The sequence below is a fragment of the Lycium ferocissimum genome, chromosome 7 (assembly GCF_029784015.1).
Source record: "Lycium ferocissimum isolate CSIRO_LF1 chromosome 7, AGI_CSIRO_Lferr_CH_V1, whole genome shotgun sequence".
In the NCBI taxonomy this organism is placed as follows: Eukaryota; Viridiplantae; Streptophyta; class Magnoliopsida; order Solanales; family Solanaceae; genus Lycium; species Lycium ferocissimum.
The window spans coordinates 10,050,878-10,070,775 of NC_081348.1; the positions used below are offsets into that span (position 1 = coordinate 10,050,878).

General features: G+C 37.9%; 1 protein-coding gene across 1 annotated transcript; it reads right to left on the bottom strand.

Moving 5' to 3' along the window:
• Nucleotides 1-11,992: 11,992 nt before the first annotated feature.
• LOC132062503 (GDSL esterase/lipase LIP-4-like) lies at nucleotides 11,993-19,648 on the bottom strand. Its single transcript, XM_059455057.1, has 5 exons — nucleotides 19,342-19,648; nucleotides 14,468-14,641; nucleotides 14,212-14,372; nucleotides 13,471-13,744; nucleotides 11,993-12,379 (listed from the first exon to the last, which is right to left on the bottom strand). The coding sequence occupies exons 1-5, from the start codon at nucleotides 19,613-19,615 to the stop codon at nucleotides 12,150-12,152; spliced, it is 1,113 nt and encodes a 370-aa protein (XP_059311040.1). The 5' UTR covers nucleotides 19,616-19,648; the 3' UTR covers nucleotides 11,993-12,149.
• Between the last annotated feature and the right edge of the window lie 250 nt (nucleotides 19,649-19,898).

The window sequence follows — 19,898 nt, forward strand, 5'->3', positions numbered from 1 at the left end:
CAAGTAAGAAAGAAATTTCTCATTTTCAAAATGAGTTGTTATCAAAGTTATGCGGACCGGCTGTGTTCTTTATATGGATATCCATATTTTACCCATATTTTTAATGGGCATATTTTTATGGGTTAAAGAGTGAAAGAGATTATCAAAGTTATATGACCGTATTATTTAAGGCATAAGTATACCTAATATGAGTTGGGGGCGTAAGCGAAATTTAAACTAAAAATTTTACGTGGGTTCGAACCTGGTAAAATTTAAATATTTTTCTAAATCGCTTTTCAAATATGGGCTCAAATTGCCACATCTACCGCTAACATATTCCATACTTTAATAGGAAGGTGACGGGAAACTTCCTTGAATACAATTGAAATGAGGTGAATGCCTTTGGATTGTGGATTCTTAGAATTTAGAACTAGCAACATCTTGCCAACTTGATAGAAGTGAGTGCGACAAAAAATAAACTCCATTTATTTCTTCTTCCTTTTTTATTGGACGAAAAATGAACTCGTCAATAAGAAGTGAAAGAAAGTAGTACACATGATATTTGTTATTAATCTGCATTCGACCATAACTTGAACAGAATCTGCAGAAAAAAATGTAAAAGAAATAATTCAATTCCGCTGAACTCACAATGTTTGTTAAGGAAATTATTCCCCTCAATGTATCCGAGGTTATGGAATATATCCTCCCATAATAAAACAAACTAACTTATCAGCGTAGCGGTACTTCAAACAAAGGTGAACGTGAATGCAACAGGCGACAAGAAATCACACAAAATTTATTTGAAGTGCAGAAAGAAAGAAAAAGATAATCAAAATTTTCGTAAGTAAAAATCTGCGAGAACGGACATGGGTGATAAATTGTGCCTTATCGGAAAAGTCACAACCTATTCAATGTGAAAAGATGTTATTCAAATTGCATCATTTCTAGTTTCTCCTAGTGTCTTTTAGGAAAATTAAACACCTATTCATTTTCCATTCACACCTCTTAAAAACCCAACAATCCCAGCATAAAATACATAGTACTGGAGGCTATATTACCAACTCGACTGCATAGCTGTTTTTTATTTATTAATCTCTATATTAGGAGTTTAATCATAACCCATGATCATTGCAAGTTGCAATCACCACTTAGTTTTTAAAGAAAAAAGTTGGACAAAAGCAGAAACAAACACCAAATAAAGCATATTTAGGCAATATAAATACCAGCAATATCGGAAACAATTTAGAGTGATTGTACTAAATTAATATGTTTATTTTAAAAGTGTTTGCGGAGGAATATCTTTCTCTTTCCATTAATGTTTTTGGCCAATCAAAGATACCAAATTACCAGACGAGTGCAATCACGGGGAAAAGCTTCTATCAATAAAATGACGTCAAGATAAAGCAAACTAATAATTCAATAAAATGTTACAGTACTTAGTACTACAGGTGTAATAACGTAATTTTGGCTGCTCAAGCCGTGTATATTAAATTGGTTCCTGATTGTGATGCGATATTAAAACCATAAAATAAAGAATAAAGTGCAAGAAGTGTATATGTACATTGTAGTTAACCACATGACTAGAAAATTATTCCCACAATAGTCGAGATCATACTTAGTGCTTCCGACTAATTATATCATAATTTAATAAATCGATTATGTCTTAATTCTAAATTAATTAATAGTTAAGTACTATGTATGAATTCATCACAATTATTAGAATAAGGGTACGGCAAAAAATCATTAATTCTATCGTGATTTTTTAAAATGTCAATTATTTTTTGCTAAAATATTTTTTAATATATATATAAAAAAGAAGATATATATGTATGTTAAATTTAAGATATATATATTTATATAAACTTTAAAATCAATTTTTTTCTAAATTCGTATCAAGTTCAAACACCTGACCAATCGCACCAATCAAGTGTATAGGTCAAAATTGGATCCGGGGTTAAGACTTGTAGCCGATTACGTGGGAAGCCGGAGGAGTTATCTAGCTGTCTTCCACTCTCACCTACTCGTTCACATCAGGTCGTCTTGATCAGAACGCCTATGTATACGTTAATGTATGGGGGAACATAAAAGTTACATCACCCATACTTTAGAGAATGAAAAGTTAAGGAGTGGCATATATAAACCTAGTTTAGGAAAGAAGGAAGGTGCAATGGGCAAAACGCATATCCGGGCAAGCCTTCGCAACCGGCAGCTCGGGGAGTTCGGGGTATCTACACAGCTGTCCTCCACTCCCACTAACTCGGCCGCGGTGTCGTAGCAGAGACACACGTTGAGTCACAGTTGCGTCACATCACCCGAACGTTAGGGGTTAGAAAAGCCTTTTTTGGCTTATATAAGGAGCCCTAGGGGAGAAGAAAAGGATCATATTCTCTCCCACACACACTCTTGTAAAACATCATTCTATTCTTAAAAGAACAGGGTATATGCACAGAATCATTATTTTCTGATAATTTTTAGCTGCTTTGATCTTATTATATTACTTTTGTTTCTAATTAAACTGTATTATGGTCTAAACTTCTTCGGGCCGAGCTCATAGAAAGAGTTCTCAGGGTTAGATACGTCTCACTTTTCTTCAAACCCTTATAAAATAAATCTTTAACTGGTTTTTTGGTTAACCCCGATTTCAGCAGAAAATAGTTTGGCGCCATCTGTGGGGATAGACAGTTGTGGTGTCGTTCGATCTGCAGCAAGAGCTCACCCATAGGAAAGCAGGTACGATTATGATACATAATCAAGCATATAAATGATAAGTGATAGTTCTCGTGAGTCTCATGAACCTGAGGACACGCGAGCTATGACAAACCTGGTAGAAGTGATAGTATCTGAACATAACGATGAGTTCTCTCAGGAGCACAGGAACGACGGAGGTAGGATTCCACAAAGGCAACTTAGTGAACAGCGGAGCGGAGCGGAGGCATTTTGAGCGTGGAGGAATCAAAGGAGCCTTGCAGACGCGTGTTTGCTGAAAGGGCTCGACCCAAGTTCCGGGCGAGAAAGCATAAACCCGTGCGAAAGAGAGGTCCTCAGAAGGGAGGCTCGCTGACTAGAGATGAGGTTGTAGCCACACTCAAGCCACAAAATGATATGATGCAGCGAATGGAGACGGCTATGGCTGCTATGATCAACCATTCCAGGGTTGGGACTCTGACATCCAGCAAGAACGTTGAAAAAGCCTCCACAACACCGCAGGTCAAAAGAGGGGAAACCGACGGTGAGAAAGAACGGTTGTGCTAGTTCAACAAAGCTCTCATCAAGGTCGAAAAGGAGGTGCATGAAAGGATGAACCAAATACCTGGGGCGCTATCTATCGTGAAGGGCATAAGAGCTCGAAAATACGGGATATCACTATACTCGGAGAGTATGCCTGACATGTCTAAATACGATGGAGCCACAGACCTAGAAGAGCACATAACGACCTTTGAAGCAGCCATCGCCAGACATGACCTCAAACAGCACGACATTGAATCGATCATACTGAAAAAATTCCAACACACGCTTGTTAAGGGAACACTTTCCAGGTACAATCATTTACTCGAATATTCTATTGACTCTTTCGCCTCGATGGCAGATGCTTTCGTCAAAGCTCATGCAGGGGCCCAGAGGGTCGAGACACATTAGCAAGATGTATTTGCCATAAAGCAACAGAAGATGAGCTGCTGAGGGGGATTTGTAGACAAACTCCAAAGGGAGAGGATGTTATTACCTGCGATCCCAGAAAATTGGGCCGTGGCCGCCTTCACAGATGGACTAAACCCAAACAGTTCAGACGCATCCAAAAAATTGAACGAAAGCTTTAGGGAATTCCCTACAAAGACATGGAGTGAAATAAACCTTAGGTACATGGCTAAAATGCGAATTGAGGAAGATCAGTGAGCAACCAAACCTACAGAAGGGGGAAGACGCCCCCCTAAGAGACCAGATCCGAGGTTCAACGCAAATGCCATGAACTAGAGAGGACGGTTTGAACCATACAAAGCTCATGGGCTCCCCAGCCAAAGCTCGAACAGAGAGAGTGATAAAAGCAATCGGGGCCTTATCGGGAGGGGGCTCCCACGCTTTGAAGGAACGATGTCAAGAGGAACTGGACCCCTTAAGTTGTCAGATCACAATTTCAATATCGACGCCGTGGAGCTCGTAGCGGTAATGAAAACGATGAAAGAAACAAGGTTTCCTGATGAGATTTAGACCAATCGGGGTAAAAGGAACACGAGGCTCTGGTGTACACTTTCACAGCATGCATGGGCTCGCCACGGAGGATTGTAAAAATCTAAGAATTGAGGTAGGCCAGTTGCTACGGGAAGGACACATGAAAGAGTATATCAGTGACAGTGTGAAGCTCACTCTGAATCTAAATCAGGGACAGAAACCAGATAACGTGCCCCAACCAACTCACATTATCTACATGATTTTTGGGGTGATATGATAAACAAGATAACATACCCGTCACTCAAAAAGTATAAAGTCTCCATCACGACAAAAAGTCGCGCCTGGGAACCCTCCAAAAGTGAAAGCATGTCCTTCTCCGACAACGGCTGCTCGGGACTGACTCCTTCCCACAATAACACCCTGATAATATCTATTCAAATTGCTAACTCTTTAATTAAACGTGTGTTTATTGATCCAGGGAGCTCGACAAGCATAATCCAACTAAGGGTCCTGAAAGAAAAGGGAGTAGAAGGAACAATCATCTCAGCAACGAAGGTGTTGATAGGGTTCACATGTCAAGTGAACTGAACCAAGAAGCATACTGACGATACGGAGCAGAATATAACCTTTGATCTAGAGTTCGGAGACATGTCCTACAATATGGATACATTCTATGCGGGTGGTCCAATCCACTTTTCACCAAAAGTCAAGTTCCTTACTTCTTGGGGGGTCGAGAAAATCAAAGAGGACCAGAAGGATGCCCGAGAAATGGAAGTCGCAGTAGTGATGAAGGCCCAAGAGGGAAAGTCCGACAAATAGCAATCACACTGACCGAGCTCAGGTGCCGAGCCCGGAAGGATAACGGAAAAGAGGATTCCGGATCAAGCCATCCCAAAGGGATTTATAGCCCAGGAAGACAAAAATCCCATTTATTCAACGATAGAAGAAATGGACCACGTGGAGATTTTCGCAAAACTTTCCGAAATGAAGGTGCACTTGGGCTCGAAACTCTCATCCGAGCTCAGGGATGGTTTTTAGATTCTTTAAAAGCTAACTCAGATTGCTTTGCTTGGTCTCACCTTAACATAATAGGAATTCTCGTGGAAATAGCCATGCATCGATTAAGTTGTGATCCTGACCATCCCCCTATAAAACAGAGGAAAATGCTAATCTTAGCCATTAGGGACCAGTTCATGAAGGAAGAAGTAACACGATTGCTTAACATAGGATCGGTCCGAAGGGTGGAAAACCTAGATTGGATGGCCAATATGGTAGTGGTGCCCAAGAAGATCAACAAATTCAGAATGTGCGTGGATTTCAAGGACTTAAATGAGACTTGTTCAAAGGATTCCTTCCCATTGCAGCACATCGATCAGACGATCGATGCTACAGCAGGGCATGAATTGCTTAGTTTCTTGGATGCGTGTTTTGGCTACAATGAACTCAGCTTGCACCCAGAGGACCAAGAGAAGACGTCATTCATTACCAATCATGGTAATTTCTATTATAATGTAATGCCTTTAGGTCTTAAAAATACAGAAGCGACATACCAAAGGTTAGTGAACAAAATATTCGAAGGACAGATTAGCAAAACCATGAAGGTTTACATAGATGACATGATGGTCAAATCCCGAAGAGTGAAAGACTATCTATCCGCCTTGAAAACAACCTTTGACATTCTCTGTCAACACGGCATGAAGTTGAATCCAGAGAAGTGCGCCTTCGGGGTCAGGTGGGGGAAGTGCTTGGGTTTTCTGGTTTCCAACCGAAGGATTGAAATGAACCTGGATAAGGTCAAGGCTATTCAGGAACTGCCCGACACCTTGGGTAATGTTAAAACGGTACAAAGGCTAACAGGAAGAGTCGCGGCCTTGGGAAAATTCGTGTCCTGATCCTCATATTGGTGCCATGAATTTTTCTATCTAATGAAAAAAAATAACGGATTCAGGTAGACGCAGGAATGCCACCAAAGACTAAAAGATCTCAAAGCCTATCTGTCCGAACCCCACGTAATGGTAAAACCCAATGGAGGGGAGCGTCTGTTCACATACCTAACCGCTTCGACAGTTTCAGTTAGTGTCGCACTGCTACGGGAAGATAGTGGAGATTTGCTGCCTATCAACTACGCCAATAAGGTCTCTCTTTTCACAAGGTTGGTATAATGCTCCTGGTCGGCCTTCTTCTTGAGATCAGCATGCTAGGAATGGAACTTATCCGCTTCTTCGCTATGAATTTTCCTCTCTTGCTCTGTCTGGGCCAACTTTTCCTTCAGCTCTTCCAAAGATACCAGCCTCACCTCAAGGGCAGGAAGGCGCTCATGCTGCTTGTGATATTCCTCCCACTTTTTCTTCTCTTCGGCAAGTTTACGCTGAAGGCCCTCTGCCGTAAGAAAGTGGGCCTGGTGCATAAGAAAAAATAAAACTTTGTGAACCAGCAGGTGCCTGGGGATAGATAAAAGTAGAAGACGTGAAGAGATGAAATACGTACCTAGCGACGGCATGAGAAGCAGCGTTAAGGACACGGTGTTCATCTTTTTTCGGTCCTTCGCCGTGGTCAGTGGCTTCAATAACTGGCGACTCCTAGCGGATGAGATAGTAGGTTGCTCTCTCAAGGGACAGATAAGGTAACTTGCCGATAAGATGAGGGATCGCGAATCAAAATAGAAAAAAAGTTGATCGAACCTTGCCTTGGGGCCTCTCGGGGGTGGCTTGACCTTCCGATAGCCGATCAGGTCCAGGAAGGAGTGATTTATTGCGGTGTTGTCGGAATTGGGACTGGCCGGGAAGAAGAAGGAGCGAATGAGCTGGGAACCAGGGCCGGAGTATTAACTCCTGCGCTGGAGGAAACAAACATAGGGCGGAAGGAAGAGCCAAACATCAGAGCAAGTCTAATCTCCTCAAAAAAGGCCTTTTTGAAAGTTCTCTGAGAAGTTTTTCCCCTACGAATGATCCTCTGAGTCGAGTCAGCCTCGCCCTCGTTCGTGTAGGCCTCTAATCAATTGCTACTTGGGGAGTTGACGGAGTCTGTAAGGTCAAGCCCCCACCAATTTGACCCGATGTGCTTTTCCTTTTCTATTTAGCTGGAGGGGTGGAGCCGGCGAACGCTCTCTTAGTTCGGGTCGGGGATACCCTTTCTTAACCCCGGCGAAGCTTAGATGTGGCTTGCTTAATTTGTTGAAAGGCCACAGCAGGATCATCAGACACGTCCACCATGGGGATCATCACAGACTGTTTAGGCAGACAATGATTCTTTCCCTTCCAGTTATTCCTCACGGAAATCTCTTTCCACACTCGAAGAGCAGGAGATGAGGAATCCAATATCATCTAGACCCATGTAGCCAGGTCCTCCAACGACTCCGGTCTCCACACCCTGGATACGAAAACATGACAAAAAGAAAAGATTAATAGGCAAACTCAAAAATAGGATAATCGCAAGGAGAATAACTAGGAAGTTGAGGCTCACGTTTTGAGCTCCACCACTCGGGAATAGGAGCCTCCGGCGGTTTAACTATGTTCTCAATCGAAGCGATGACGTATATTTCCACCTATCCCCGATCGAAGTCATCATCAATGCTCTTAACTAATGAATTCTGGCCATGGCGCTACAGTCGAAAAATTCCATTCCGAAAAATCTTCTGGGAGTAGAGGTGGATAAGATGAGAGAGAGTGAAGCCTTCTCCTGCTTGGGAGGAAAGGTACCAAAGGCACGTTACGGTCCTCCATACAACCGTCCGACTTGGGCCAAGCATATCTCATACCGCTTACAATATTCCACGATGACCGAGTCAATCCTGTCACTCACCCTGAATGGGAAAGAATAAGTGTAAACCAAGGAATAACCGAGTCTATGAGAGGTGATGTTCTCTCTCTCCTCAGGGATAAGTACTTCGATGTCCTTCCACCCGCAGTCTTCTTTAAACTGGATGAGACTGCCGTTGCGGATGGAGGAATGAAACAAGCTCGCCGGTCAATCTCTATCGTTATCGGAAGTAGTGAAAGTATCACTTTTTGCAAGATCTTTCTCACTCGTCCATTCCTCGGGGATAAAAGACTTTGCTTGCTGACCGACGACGTTTGATGGGCTTTATTTTTAGACGTCCTACCCAGTAGCGGCCGATGATCCCCAATCGGGACCTGATGAATGGAAATATCGAAATCACTGCGACCGGCAGTTTTTGTCCTCGCGGCCTCCGCCAATAGTCGAGTCAGAAGACATGTCGGAGATTGATCGTAAAAGTAAAAAGATGAAGGAATGTCAATTGGAGAGAACTGGGCGAGGAAGAAGCAAACAAAAGATTTTTTTGGGCACCAGAAGGACGAAAGTGAACATAAAATGATTTTCAGAGAAGAGCAGAAGGGATGAGAACTAATGAGGGTGGAAAAGATATATAAAAGGAATAAAAAGTGGGAAAACCCCTTCGTATACGCCAATCACACCTCGAAACCGAAGACGATTATCATCATTATGGCACGTGGTACCCTAGAAGATATCTTGGCTGAGGATGAGACACGCAGATTGTAGCATCTGACTTGGGGACAAGGCATTAAAGATAGAGAGAAGGCGTGCAATGGGAGTAAAGCGTCTGACCACATTCACAGCAATTGAAGAGTGACTTGGTTCGGGATAAGAAATAAGACCACACCCTTGAAACTCTTCCATTTCCCGAGGCCTTCGCGAGGGGGACCCCGAAAAGTGGGGGACTATCTGTATTGGTCAAAAATTAGATCCGGGGTTAAGACTTGTATCTGGTCACGTGGGAAGCCCATAGGAGTTATCTAGTTGTCTTCCACTCTTACCTACTCGGATTACATCAAGTCGCCTCGATTAGAATGCCTATGTATACTTTAACGTATGGGGGAACAGAAAAGTCACATCACCTGTACTTTAGGGAATGAAATGTTGAGGAGTGGCATATATAAACCTAGCTTAGGGAAGAAGGAAGGTGCAATGGGCAAAACGCGTATTCAGGAGAGCCTTCGCAACCGGAAGCTCGGAGAGTTCGGGGTGTCTACACGGCTGTCCTTCACTGCCACCAACTCAGGTCATATCCGCCGACCTTGATTAGTATGTCGTGGCAGAGGCGCGCGTTGAGCCACAATCGCGTCACATCATCCGAACGTTAAGGTTAGAAAAGCCTTGTTTTGGCTTATATAAGGAGCCTTAGGGGAGAATAAAAGGATCTTCTCTCTCACACACTCTTGTAAAACATCATTCTATTTTTTAAAGAACAGGGTATATACATGGAATCATTTTTATCTGCTTTGATCATATTATATTACTTTTGTTGCTCATTAGACTGTATCACGATCTAAACTCTCCGGACCGAACTCATAAAAAGAATTCTCAGAGTTATATATGTCCCAGTATCTTCAAACCCTTAGAAAATAAATTTTTAACTGATTTTTTTGTTAAATCCGATTTCACTGGAAAACATCAAGTGCAGTCCAAACGTTAATGTTTGCTTTAGATTAGGTGATTCGAAGCAACACATAAACCTCCACTAGCTTCTCTACCTCATGCATGAATTGGCATAATGAGAAATAATAGCAATAGCGAAAGTTCACAATTAGCCAAACTAAAGCACCGCACTTATTTTGTTTCCTTCCTTCTTCATGTTTTCATCAACAATCCCTTCCTCCTTTGGACTTTAATCATATTACTTCCCATTCTTTTTGGTGTTGCAATTGCAACACAAATGATTTTGTCTGAACCCCTTTACACTCTTTCTCCAAAAAAATTGAGGACTATAATTCTTGTTGTAATTTGTAGGGTGATGAAAGAGCCACGTGTAAAATAAAGCTAGAAGATACATCAATGATCCTCCATCTTCACCATTGACTTTATTATTTGAGTTCTGAGTGGGTTGGCTTCCTCCATGATTGGTCCAATACATCAATCAATTATTGTTGTTTTTAAGTATCGTCAAATCAACAATTCTACGTACTAATTATTCCATTGTAGTAAAGCAATGTGTTTCACTCGAAAACTAAAACGAACCCTCTAATTTTCAAAGTTCAATTTGTCGGCATTCTTTTCTTGAAAATATTACCTATCCTACTGATATTATACATTCCATTTAGACGACATAAAAATTTTCCGAATCTCTCCTAGGCTTTATTGACCTTAGGTTTCAAAATATTAACAGATACATGATTGAATTTAGTTGTGCTCTCAGCTGTTGGCATTCATTTATAGTTCTTGTTAACTCATGACTCTTGTTACGTCTTGAACTAAAATATTACTTTAGTGTGCAATATAAAAAATTACCAAATCTTATTTCAATTAATTGATTGCTATAGATATATCCCTTCTTTTAAGTATCAAACTGCCATTTTTAATTACTACCTTCTTTTGGCTTCTGTTGGAACGTGGATAGAAATGGTTATTAATTATTAATCTAAATACCATATTTTCTTCTCTTCTTCTAGCCAATTGCTATTATTGAATGGTTTTGACGCCTACTAAGGCCTCATTTGTTTGCACTTATTGGAGGTCTAAATCTGTCATTAAGTGCATTTGTTTGCATTAAGATCTAAACACTTATTGGTCTGAATAGTTCTTAATCATTAAGATCTTGAACCAAGTCTTAATATCATTAAAAGGTATTTTTGTATGGAACTTTTTTATCACCAGCTCCAACCCCAACCCCAACCCCAAACCCTCCACCTCAACCCTACCCTCACCCACTCTCCACTCCAACCCTACCCATCCACCTCAACCCCACCCCACCCCCCACTAACCCTCCATTTCAACCCCCCACTTCCGACCACCCCCACCCCACGAACAACCCCAATCCCACCACACACCACCCACTCCCCACCACCAACCCCTACCCTATACCACCCACCCCTGACTACCCCCACCTTCCACCACCAACCCTACCCCCACTCCCCACCAACCCCACCATCAACCCCTACCCCACACCACCCACCCCCACTCCCCACTGCCCCTACCTCCCACCACCAACCCCAACCCCACCCCCACTACCTCCCACCCCTCACCCTAACCACCCACCACCCGCTCACCCCTCTACCCCCACTCACCACTCACCACTATTACAAAACATCTCCACCATTACTAGTGAACATAAATGTTTCATTTTTTTTTTTTATCAAATAATATTTTTTAAAATTAAATTTGGATTTATTTTCTACTATTTAGTTACTTTTTAATTTAAATTGTATATTTATTATGTTTAAATAAATACATTATGCACATTCGTATATTGAAAACAAACATTCTTAATCATTTAAAGTGTTCGACTTGAGACAACATCTTAATCATTCGATGCGCATTCGTATTCGTACGTCTTAATCTTAATGAAAACAAATGAGGCCTAAGAATTAATGCGAACCCACCAAAGGATGTGGTCCAGTGACGATCGTTCCTCTCTAACTGTATAAGTCCCCTGATTCCCCCCCCCCCCCCCCACGTATGGATAATCTCGTAGGGTTCTTCCAAACGGGCCTCTAAGTTTACGAGAATTCAAATTTAATGGTCTCCAACGCAAGTATTCACACATACACACGTAAAACAAAAAAATAAAGAGTTAGAAAGTTTTACCAAAAGGAGTGAATGGAATGACTTTATGAAAGGAAAGGTCAACAAGAAGGATTTCGATTTTCCTTTAATCCTAAGTCTAGCATTAGCCATTTAGAAGTAACAGTTGAATCATCACAATTTAGATCGAATCTAAGGATGCATCCTGTTGGGCTAAAACAAAAGCTAATATAGTGTAATATTATCCGCTTACAACACGGTAACAAGAAAAGAAAAGAAAAAGGGTTCCTTTCCGACAGAGTAGCTGTGGATTCGTGATTTTTTATGAAGGGATTCTAATTCGTTTAAGTTGATGGGTTCTAACGTAATAATTTATACATATTCAATAAATTTTTCAAGACAAATGTAGAGGTTCAACCAAAGTTACTGAGTTCGGCCGAACTCGCAAATACTATGCTGGCTCTGCCCATGCCTTCTGACACAAGCAAACATAGGAGTAGTAATTTCTAGGTACAAAAGTGATGCAAGTCGAGAGGAGGAGTGGAATAATTTGTAGAGAGTATTTTGGAGGCAACAATTGCATTGGCAAACTCAGTGTAGTGAACTCCATCCCAGCTAATATATGCAGAGCCTTCCTTGCACAGAGTATACCCACTTTGGCGACACGTTGTGTTGGAATTATAGTTGTAGGGCAGACCACCATAACCACAGCACACCATCAATGGATTCTGAATACCTATTATCACAAGCGAATTCAGGATTTTCAATCTATAGATGCTAACTAAGAAATTAGTATTTTTCAAGACGTGGCCAAAAGGTGGCCAGTGACAGCATTTGCTTTGGTAAGATGGGCAAGTTAACTTGGGCTAAACAATGAATTATAATTCAAACTGCCCAACTCAAAATCATTTTAACTAATTTATTTGGTAATTTGTTCACTTACCAAATGTATCTAATAAGAGCTTTTCTTTTATATGACTATATCAAGCAAATGAAACTCCCAAAAAAAGGAACATATTTTCAATGTTTGGATAAGTTTTCTTTAAGAAAATTGGGCTACATACCCAACTCAAATTAGCCCAAGTTTTTGAAGGGACAAGGGCCCGTTAATCAAGACATGCCCAACTCAACTTGTTTAATGGGTGGATTATGTTTTTGTGAGCTAAATTTGAGACCATAACAGATAATTCATGATCAGGACTAATCAAAAAGTTCCTTCTTGTGCTTATTCATGTTCCCCAGTAATTAGTACATAAAATGTTCACATACGTTTGATATTTACTAAAAGTCGGAAAACTAAGTGATAAATGAATGTGAAATCTGTTAGATAGTTTGTTATAAGGAGTACATATGAAGTGGGATTGTCCCACTACATAAGGCAAAAAAAGTTTGAAAATTAAAAGTCATGGTATTATCAGATTTTATTTAAAATTTTATTTAAATGAACATGTCTATTCATGAACAAGGTGACTATCCAGAATAGTCATTTTTCTAACTCTATAAATAAGGTCTTTCTTCATAAAATGGTTATGAAAAATCTGCAGGTATAACCGAAAGTGCAAAAGGCAAGAAAAGAAGCAAACGATGATGATGAGGCAAAGAAATCACGTTGTCCCTTGTTCATGTTCAATCTAACCACTAAAGAGGGTAAATAACATGGAGGTCTTCCTGCAAAGCCATATGTATTTCTTACTGCATATTTAGAGGAGTAAAGTCGATTCTTCACGCCTCCAAGCCATTATCTTTTTCGATTATGTTTACCTATTTTGCTAACAAAATCTTCTATGTTAACGGGTAGAAATATACACATATGCAATTTAGACTCACCATAAGCTCTAGCATTGGCGATGAGGTCATACTTGATGGAATACATATCCACATACACGATGGTTGCGTCCTTCATTTGGAGCCTCAGTTGTTCACAAAGAGCGCGCAACTGATTGTTAAATGCTTCCGCAGCTTTGTTCATAGACTTAAGACATCCATAGTCATCAACATCGTTCAAATTACTTGCATTTCTTGTGGCAATCTTTTGTGGCAAACAACCCAAGGGTCCCGTGTTATGAACCCAGAAATTCTTCCCACCATGTTTGTATATCGCCTGCATTACGTAACTTTTGTTAATTAATGGTAATGGTAATCACTCTACAACTCAATTTACTCTGTTTAACTAAGAGAAAAAAGGAAATGGTCAAATTTGTTTGTGTATTATTCGAAATTGAGTAATTTTGTCCTCTGTTAGGCTTTTGATCTCATGTTACTTTCTTTGTTAGGAAAAAAGTCTCATGTTTGCCCTTGACTTTTAATAGAGCTCCAATGTGAGTGAGAGTAGTTTTGAACCATAGTCAAAAGTTAACGAGTAAATTTCTAGACTTTTAATTTTTTTGAAAGAACTTAGACATGTGGAGTCCACTAATCTTATGCTGGAGCTCTGTTAAATGACAAAGGAAAATATGAGACGAATTGCTAACAAATGAATTAAAAGTGTAGCAGAGAGAAAAATTAAGCAATTTTAGATGATACTTGGACAAGTTTCGACCTTTACTCAAAAGAAAAATAAAAGCTCACCCAGATTGCATCTTGAATTTCAGATATGAAAGAAGGGATCTTTTGGATAACTTGAGAAGCTTGTGAAAGGTAAGTGAATGCACCAGCAAGATCATTCTGTCCTATGTCTATCATGTATACTGCGTTCTTCAAATCCTCTTTCTCAATTAAGTCTTCCAAACCTTGTCAAATTAAAAGTCGAACAGTTAGCACATTTATTTGAGGCTGAGGCCCAGGAGTGAATAATTACAAACTAAATACTACTGTAGTTAATTACCTTTGGATTGTAACTGAAGAAACCTTATATGTTGACCAACTTGAGTACTCAAAGTAAATAAAGCATTTTTAGGGAGTGTAGCTGCACCTCCAATTGCATAATTTACTCCATTCTTAAAATTTTGCCTTACAGAATCCAGATATGGAGACAAATAACTCATGTTCAAACTTTCACCTTGTCATCATGTCAGCGGAGGAGTTAGGAATTTGAATAAGGAGATTTTAAGAAATGTACAAATGTCAAACTTATAATATGAACCTATATCAAGAAGATTCAACAATTAATACTATATACAAACTTTACTTTTATCCTATATACTATATAGTAAAAAAAGATTCCGATAAAAGAAATTTAATTTTATTCCCTTCACTCAAGGTACGTACGTAGCTACGCCCGTGAGGATGTGTATCACACTAGATAAAGTAACAAGAATGTGGGTACGTTTCTCTGTGGTGCGAGAGTGCATCTATGATCAATATATGCTTGGCGATTCTATTCGAATAATGGGCTTACAAAATAAAAAATACTTTATTTATATTTTAAGCATTCGGAATTCGATGATAATTCATAAGTGTAAGCTCAATTATGAATTTGATAATTGGTTATTAAGTTGTATATTATGTGTTTGGTGGGTCCAGTATGACGATTATGTATGCTCAATCTCACGAGAGCTATAATAGGAGAGCACATCATGGTTTCATTAATTGCAGTTGCCTGTCCTCTCAGGCTCCAAGATAGGAGTAAGGTCTGCGTACACTTTACCCTCTCCAGATCTTACAATGTGGAATTTTACTGAGTATGTTGTTGTTGTGGCCTCTCCTCTCAGGCCCTCATATAAACATACTTGGTTTTTCGTACTCCTTACGTCCCAATATATTTGATAAAATTTGACTGGTCATGAAATTTAAGAATAAAAGGAACTATTTGAAATTTTTGGTCTAAAATAACTCATAAAAATTTATGTGACTATAAATTATCTCATTAAGGGTAAAATGAAAAATTTAACATTAAATTGTTACTTAATATAGAAATCTGTCATTTTTGTGGTACTAATTAAAAAGGAAAAAATTTCACATAAATTAGGAGAGAGGGAGTAACATATATAGTGTATGTTAGTTGTGTCATTGGCGCTGCCATATTATGAAAGAGTAATAGAAATTAAAGAATTGGGTGCACGTCGGTCATGTGGGTAAGTGCAGTCATTTTTGCACTTCAAACGCACATGATTGAAGTGCAACCAATTTTTTGCATGAACTTAAGACGTGTGCATATGAAGTGCAGAAAAAAATGGATACACTTCGTAATATGCTGTGACTTCCTAATTTTAGACAGAACTTGTAATTTCAGACGCAAATTTTGCTACTTTAGTCATATATATTTTGGAGTTGTGTTCGAAGTGAATAAATTTATAAAAGAAAAATAAATTTAAGACATAACTTAAATAGTGGTTAACTTAAATACTGGTCTTAAAATCGGATATATGTGCGCTTCCCCAATTACTACCATGAATTCAAGAAAATAGCGACTTGTATATAATTATGTATCCTGATCAGGAGTCTCTTATTTATGACTGAGATGGCTCCCGTGACGCTATTCAACAGTTTAAATTTGAATATATTACATGCTAACTGATAGACATTTGTCAAATAAAATATTATTCACCTGATCACCTCTATGTAGTTGAAGTGATAAATTAAAGTATTAAACCGTGTGCTATTGAAAACTAAAAGCATGCAGGCTGTGTATGAAGTCGCCAGGAGAACTGACAATACCGAGGGTGGCAGCACGCCAGAACCGAGATAAACTTCACGGCCTCAATGGAAATAAAAGGAACTCTAATTATAATACAACACTAAGAAAATAAGAAAGAAGATTTTTCCGTCATTCAAAAAATATCTATACAGGTAAGTTTTTTAAAATATTAAATTTGTAATATTAAAAATAAAAGGGTTAATTACACTAACCACTCCTGTACTTAGATGTGTACATGGACCGGGTTGGTTCGGATTTTTCAAATACCAAACCAAACCAATTGCATCGAGTTTTTAAATCTATAAACCAAACCAATAAGCCGGGTTATCCAATCTCGGATTTTCTCGGTGTTTTCGAGTTGCTTGGGTTTTTTGGATTTTTTTTTTTCCGGTAAAGTCTTCATACAAAATATATAACTTGTACTTCAAATATTTCTTTAGTTCTAGTAAGATACGACTATCTAATTAAGATACTTTAAAGAAAATAACATAAAATGTGAAATGAGAGATGACATTGTACTAAAATATTCAACAACAAAAAAGTAATAAAATTGCATAAAATAAAATTATCATAATCTAAAAGTATTAAGTCATGCTATAATAAATACGGCTAATTTATAAGGCATATAGAAAATGATCATAATCTAAAAGTACTAAGTCATGCTAAAATAAGTACGGCTAATAAGTATTAATTATGTGACTAAATATTAAAGAAAAAAATAAAATTATGTTATTTATTTTCACTATCTAAACCAATATAAAACTAAAGAATAGATATCCAGCATTACTGTCATTCCTAGTATTAGAATTGACTTTTTTTTTGTTTGCATTAGTATTGATTTGATATTTGTTGGTTTTATTTGAGTTACTAATATCTATGGGCTATAAAACTTATTTGACCATTCAAAATTCTAATTTCAAGCTTGAAATAATATGTAAAGACAAAAAACTATAAAAAAGTTTAAGAAATATTTATAAATTACATTATAAATAAATATTTTTATGTATAAAATATCTTTGAAATTTTATACTTGTAATGTCAGGTTGGTTTGATTCGGTTTGACTTTTTTTTAGCTAAAATCAAACCAAACCAAGAGTGGTCGGGTTTTTCTTTTTAAAACCAAATCAAGTAAAACCAAACCACTAGTCGGGTTTTTTTCTCGGTTTAATTCGGATTATCGGTTTGTCGGTTTCCTTTGTACACCCCTGCCTGTACTATATGGTTCAGTTATCGATAGACCCCCTGTATTTTAAAATCAAACATTTACACCTCCTATATTCTACACTTACACTCTTGATGATATTACCCCTGTTTTTCTAAAAACATTTAAATCTATTGAACGTTGAAAATCCTATTTACACAAATAAAACTTCATCTAACTATATATTCTTAAGCGGAAGAGTAAATTAAAGAAATTTATAAAATAAAATATTATAATTAAATAGAATTACAAATAACTTACTTATTTAAAGTGGAGAAAAGGGTGATATTTGCCCCTCTACTCTTGAAAAAGGTTTAATATTAACCCCCCCCCCCCCCCCCCCTTCTCTCGTCATACTATCAATCAATATATTCCCCGTATATTATTAGATCATATATACCCCTAAAGTTATTTTTTTTTTAAAAAAAACTCAAATTTGCCCGTCCTCCGTTAACCTTATCCATTTTAGTCACATGAAATGTCAACTCACCAGAGACCAACTCTTCTTCTTCTACCATCCTCCAAAGTCACCAACACCTTCACCACCAGTAGGTTTATATTGAACTAAGTTGAATTTTGCATAAAAATTGAGATGATCCTAGGATTGATGATTGCACAATGAAATATCCAAGAGATATTTGCTAGTCATCAACTCTTGAATTACTGGCAATACTGTTAGTCCCCTTGAGGTACGTCTGGTAAATGAACTGAAAGGGACTTCTTTTGGGGTATCCTTTTCTTGATAAGGTATAGGTGTAGAACAGAGGTACGTAGACGTAGAATTCCCTGCCTACAAGTTTCTTTTTTTTTTTTTTTTTTTTTTGCTTTTGGTTTTTTGTTCGGTGTCTGGTATTCGTATTGGAGCCCCGATTAATCCGAATTCGTGTCGCGTATTTTTGCATACCCAAGACCTCTGATTAAGGGTGGAGAACCTATAAGTTTCTTGGCTACGTTCAGGTATGGTGAGATGTGACCATAAGACACTTCAGAAAGCAAAAAAGAACTTGGTAATTAATTAATTCATGTATTCATAAAATATTTCTGAAAATTAACAAGTTGTTCTAGGTTGAAAAAGCTTCGTATTTGTGCCCATAATCATGTGGTTGCATCAAAAATCAATTCATTCAATTGTATACAAGCTGATTTATGTATTCATTAATTCAATATCCCAATTTATATGCAAAATTTGATTTAATTGATTATAAACCAAAGTTGATAAAAAAATATTCTCAAAAAACTTGAGGGTGATTGATTGTTTACCTACCATATACTTTCACGGGTTAAAGAGTGCTTGCGAAGTGGACAACTCTTCAAAATAAATCAAGCTGCCCATGGAGATCAATACTGGTTTATAAGTTGAACATGACAGACACATTTTACTTTGGAAGCAAGTAATTTTGATACATAGATGTTGGAAAAGAATGAAGGTTTTGCTTAGAAAATAAAAATAATTCTTTCTTTCCAGTTTATGTGATCCTTTTTAGTTAAAAGAATGAATATATTTCTATATTAAAAACAAAAAAAAAATACATATTTCTATATAAAAAACAATTTAATTTTAAACCAATAGTGGAGCCAGTAGTTCTAGTAAGGGGATCCAAAAGAATGTCATACCGTTATGCACCTATTCATCAAATTGCACAGTATAATTTTCCAGCGAAGAGGGTTGGTAAAGGTAGTTAAGCCCTGGTTATAAACTCCTATTTATCCTTAGTGAAAAACTCTTATAGCCACATAAATGCTATGACATATTCAAAGCAATAAGATACAAAAGACTTATAGTTATATAAGTGTTTTGATGTGTGTAGTTAAAACCATAAATTTTAAATTCTTATTTTCGTTTTTAAAACAATGTGAGAATTAAATCATGTCACAAAAATTGAAAGTAACAATTTTTACAAGAAAAGTAAGAAGGGCTTACAAAGGAAGTCAAGGACTAATCGTCCATCACACAATCTATCAGACGGTTGATGAAAAAAGGAACGGCCATCTGGAAATCCAAATCTGATTCCATGAGCAGCTGGATAACCACCTGTGTCTGAGTTTGAATCTCCAAAATTGAAAATCACCATATTTCTACTACACTTTGAAACAACAACGTTGGCCAGTTGACAGATGCACATGATCGAAAAACAAGCACGTAATATAAACGTACAAGTTGTTCTACTAGTACTAGTTTTCATCTTCATATTCATATGTACTTGCTGCTGTTTATGATAGAGCCCTATATATATAAAACCAAGGACCTAATTAGGACACACAATGAGATTAAACTACTTGGCACGTATTTTTTCACAAGAAGTGGAGCAATAAGTGGAGTAAGAGAGCACTTCATAGCAGTGGAGGCCCCTTGAGAATATAAGTATTGGGTTCATATATATGATTGACTCAGTATTTTTAACACGGAACATAGTAATATATGTAAAAAAATCACTAAAAATTTATTAAATAAAAGATTATGAACCTATAATTACAAAG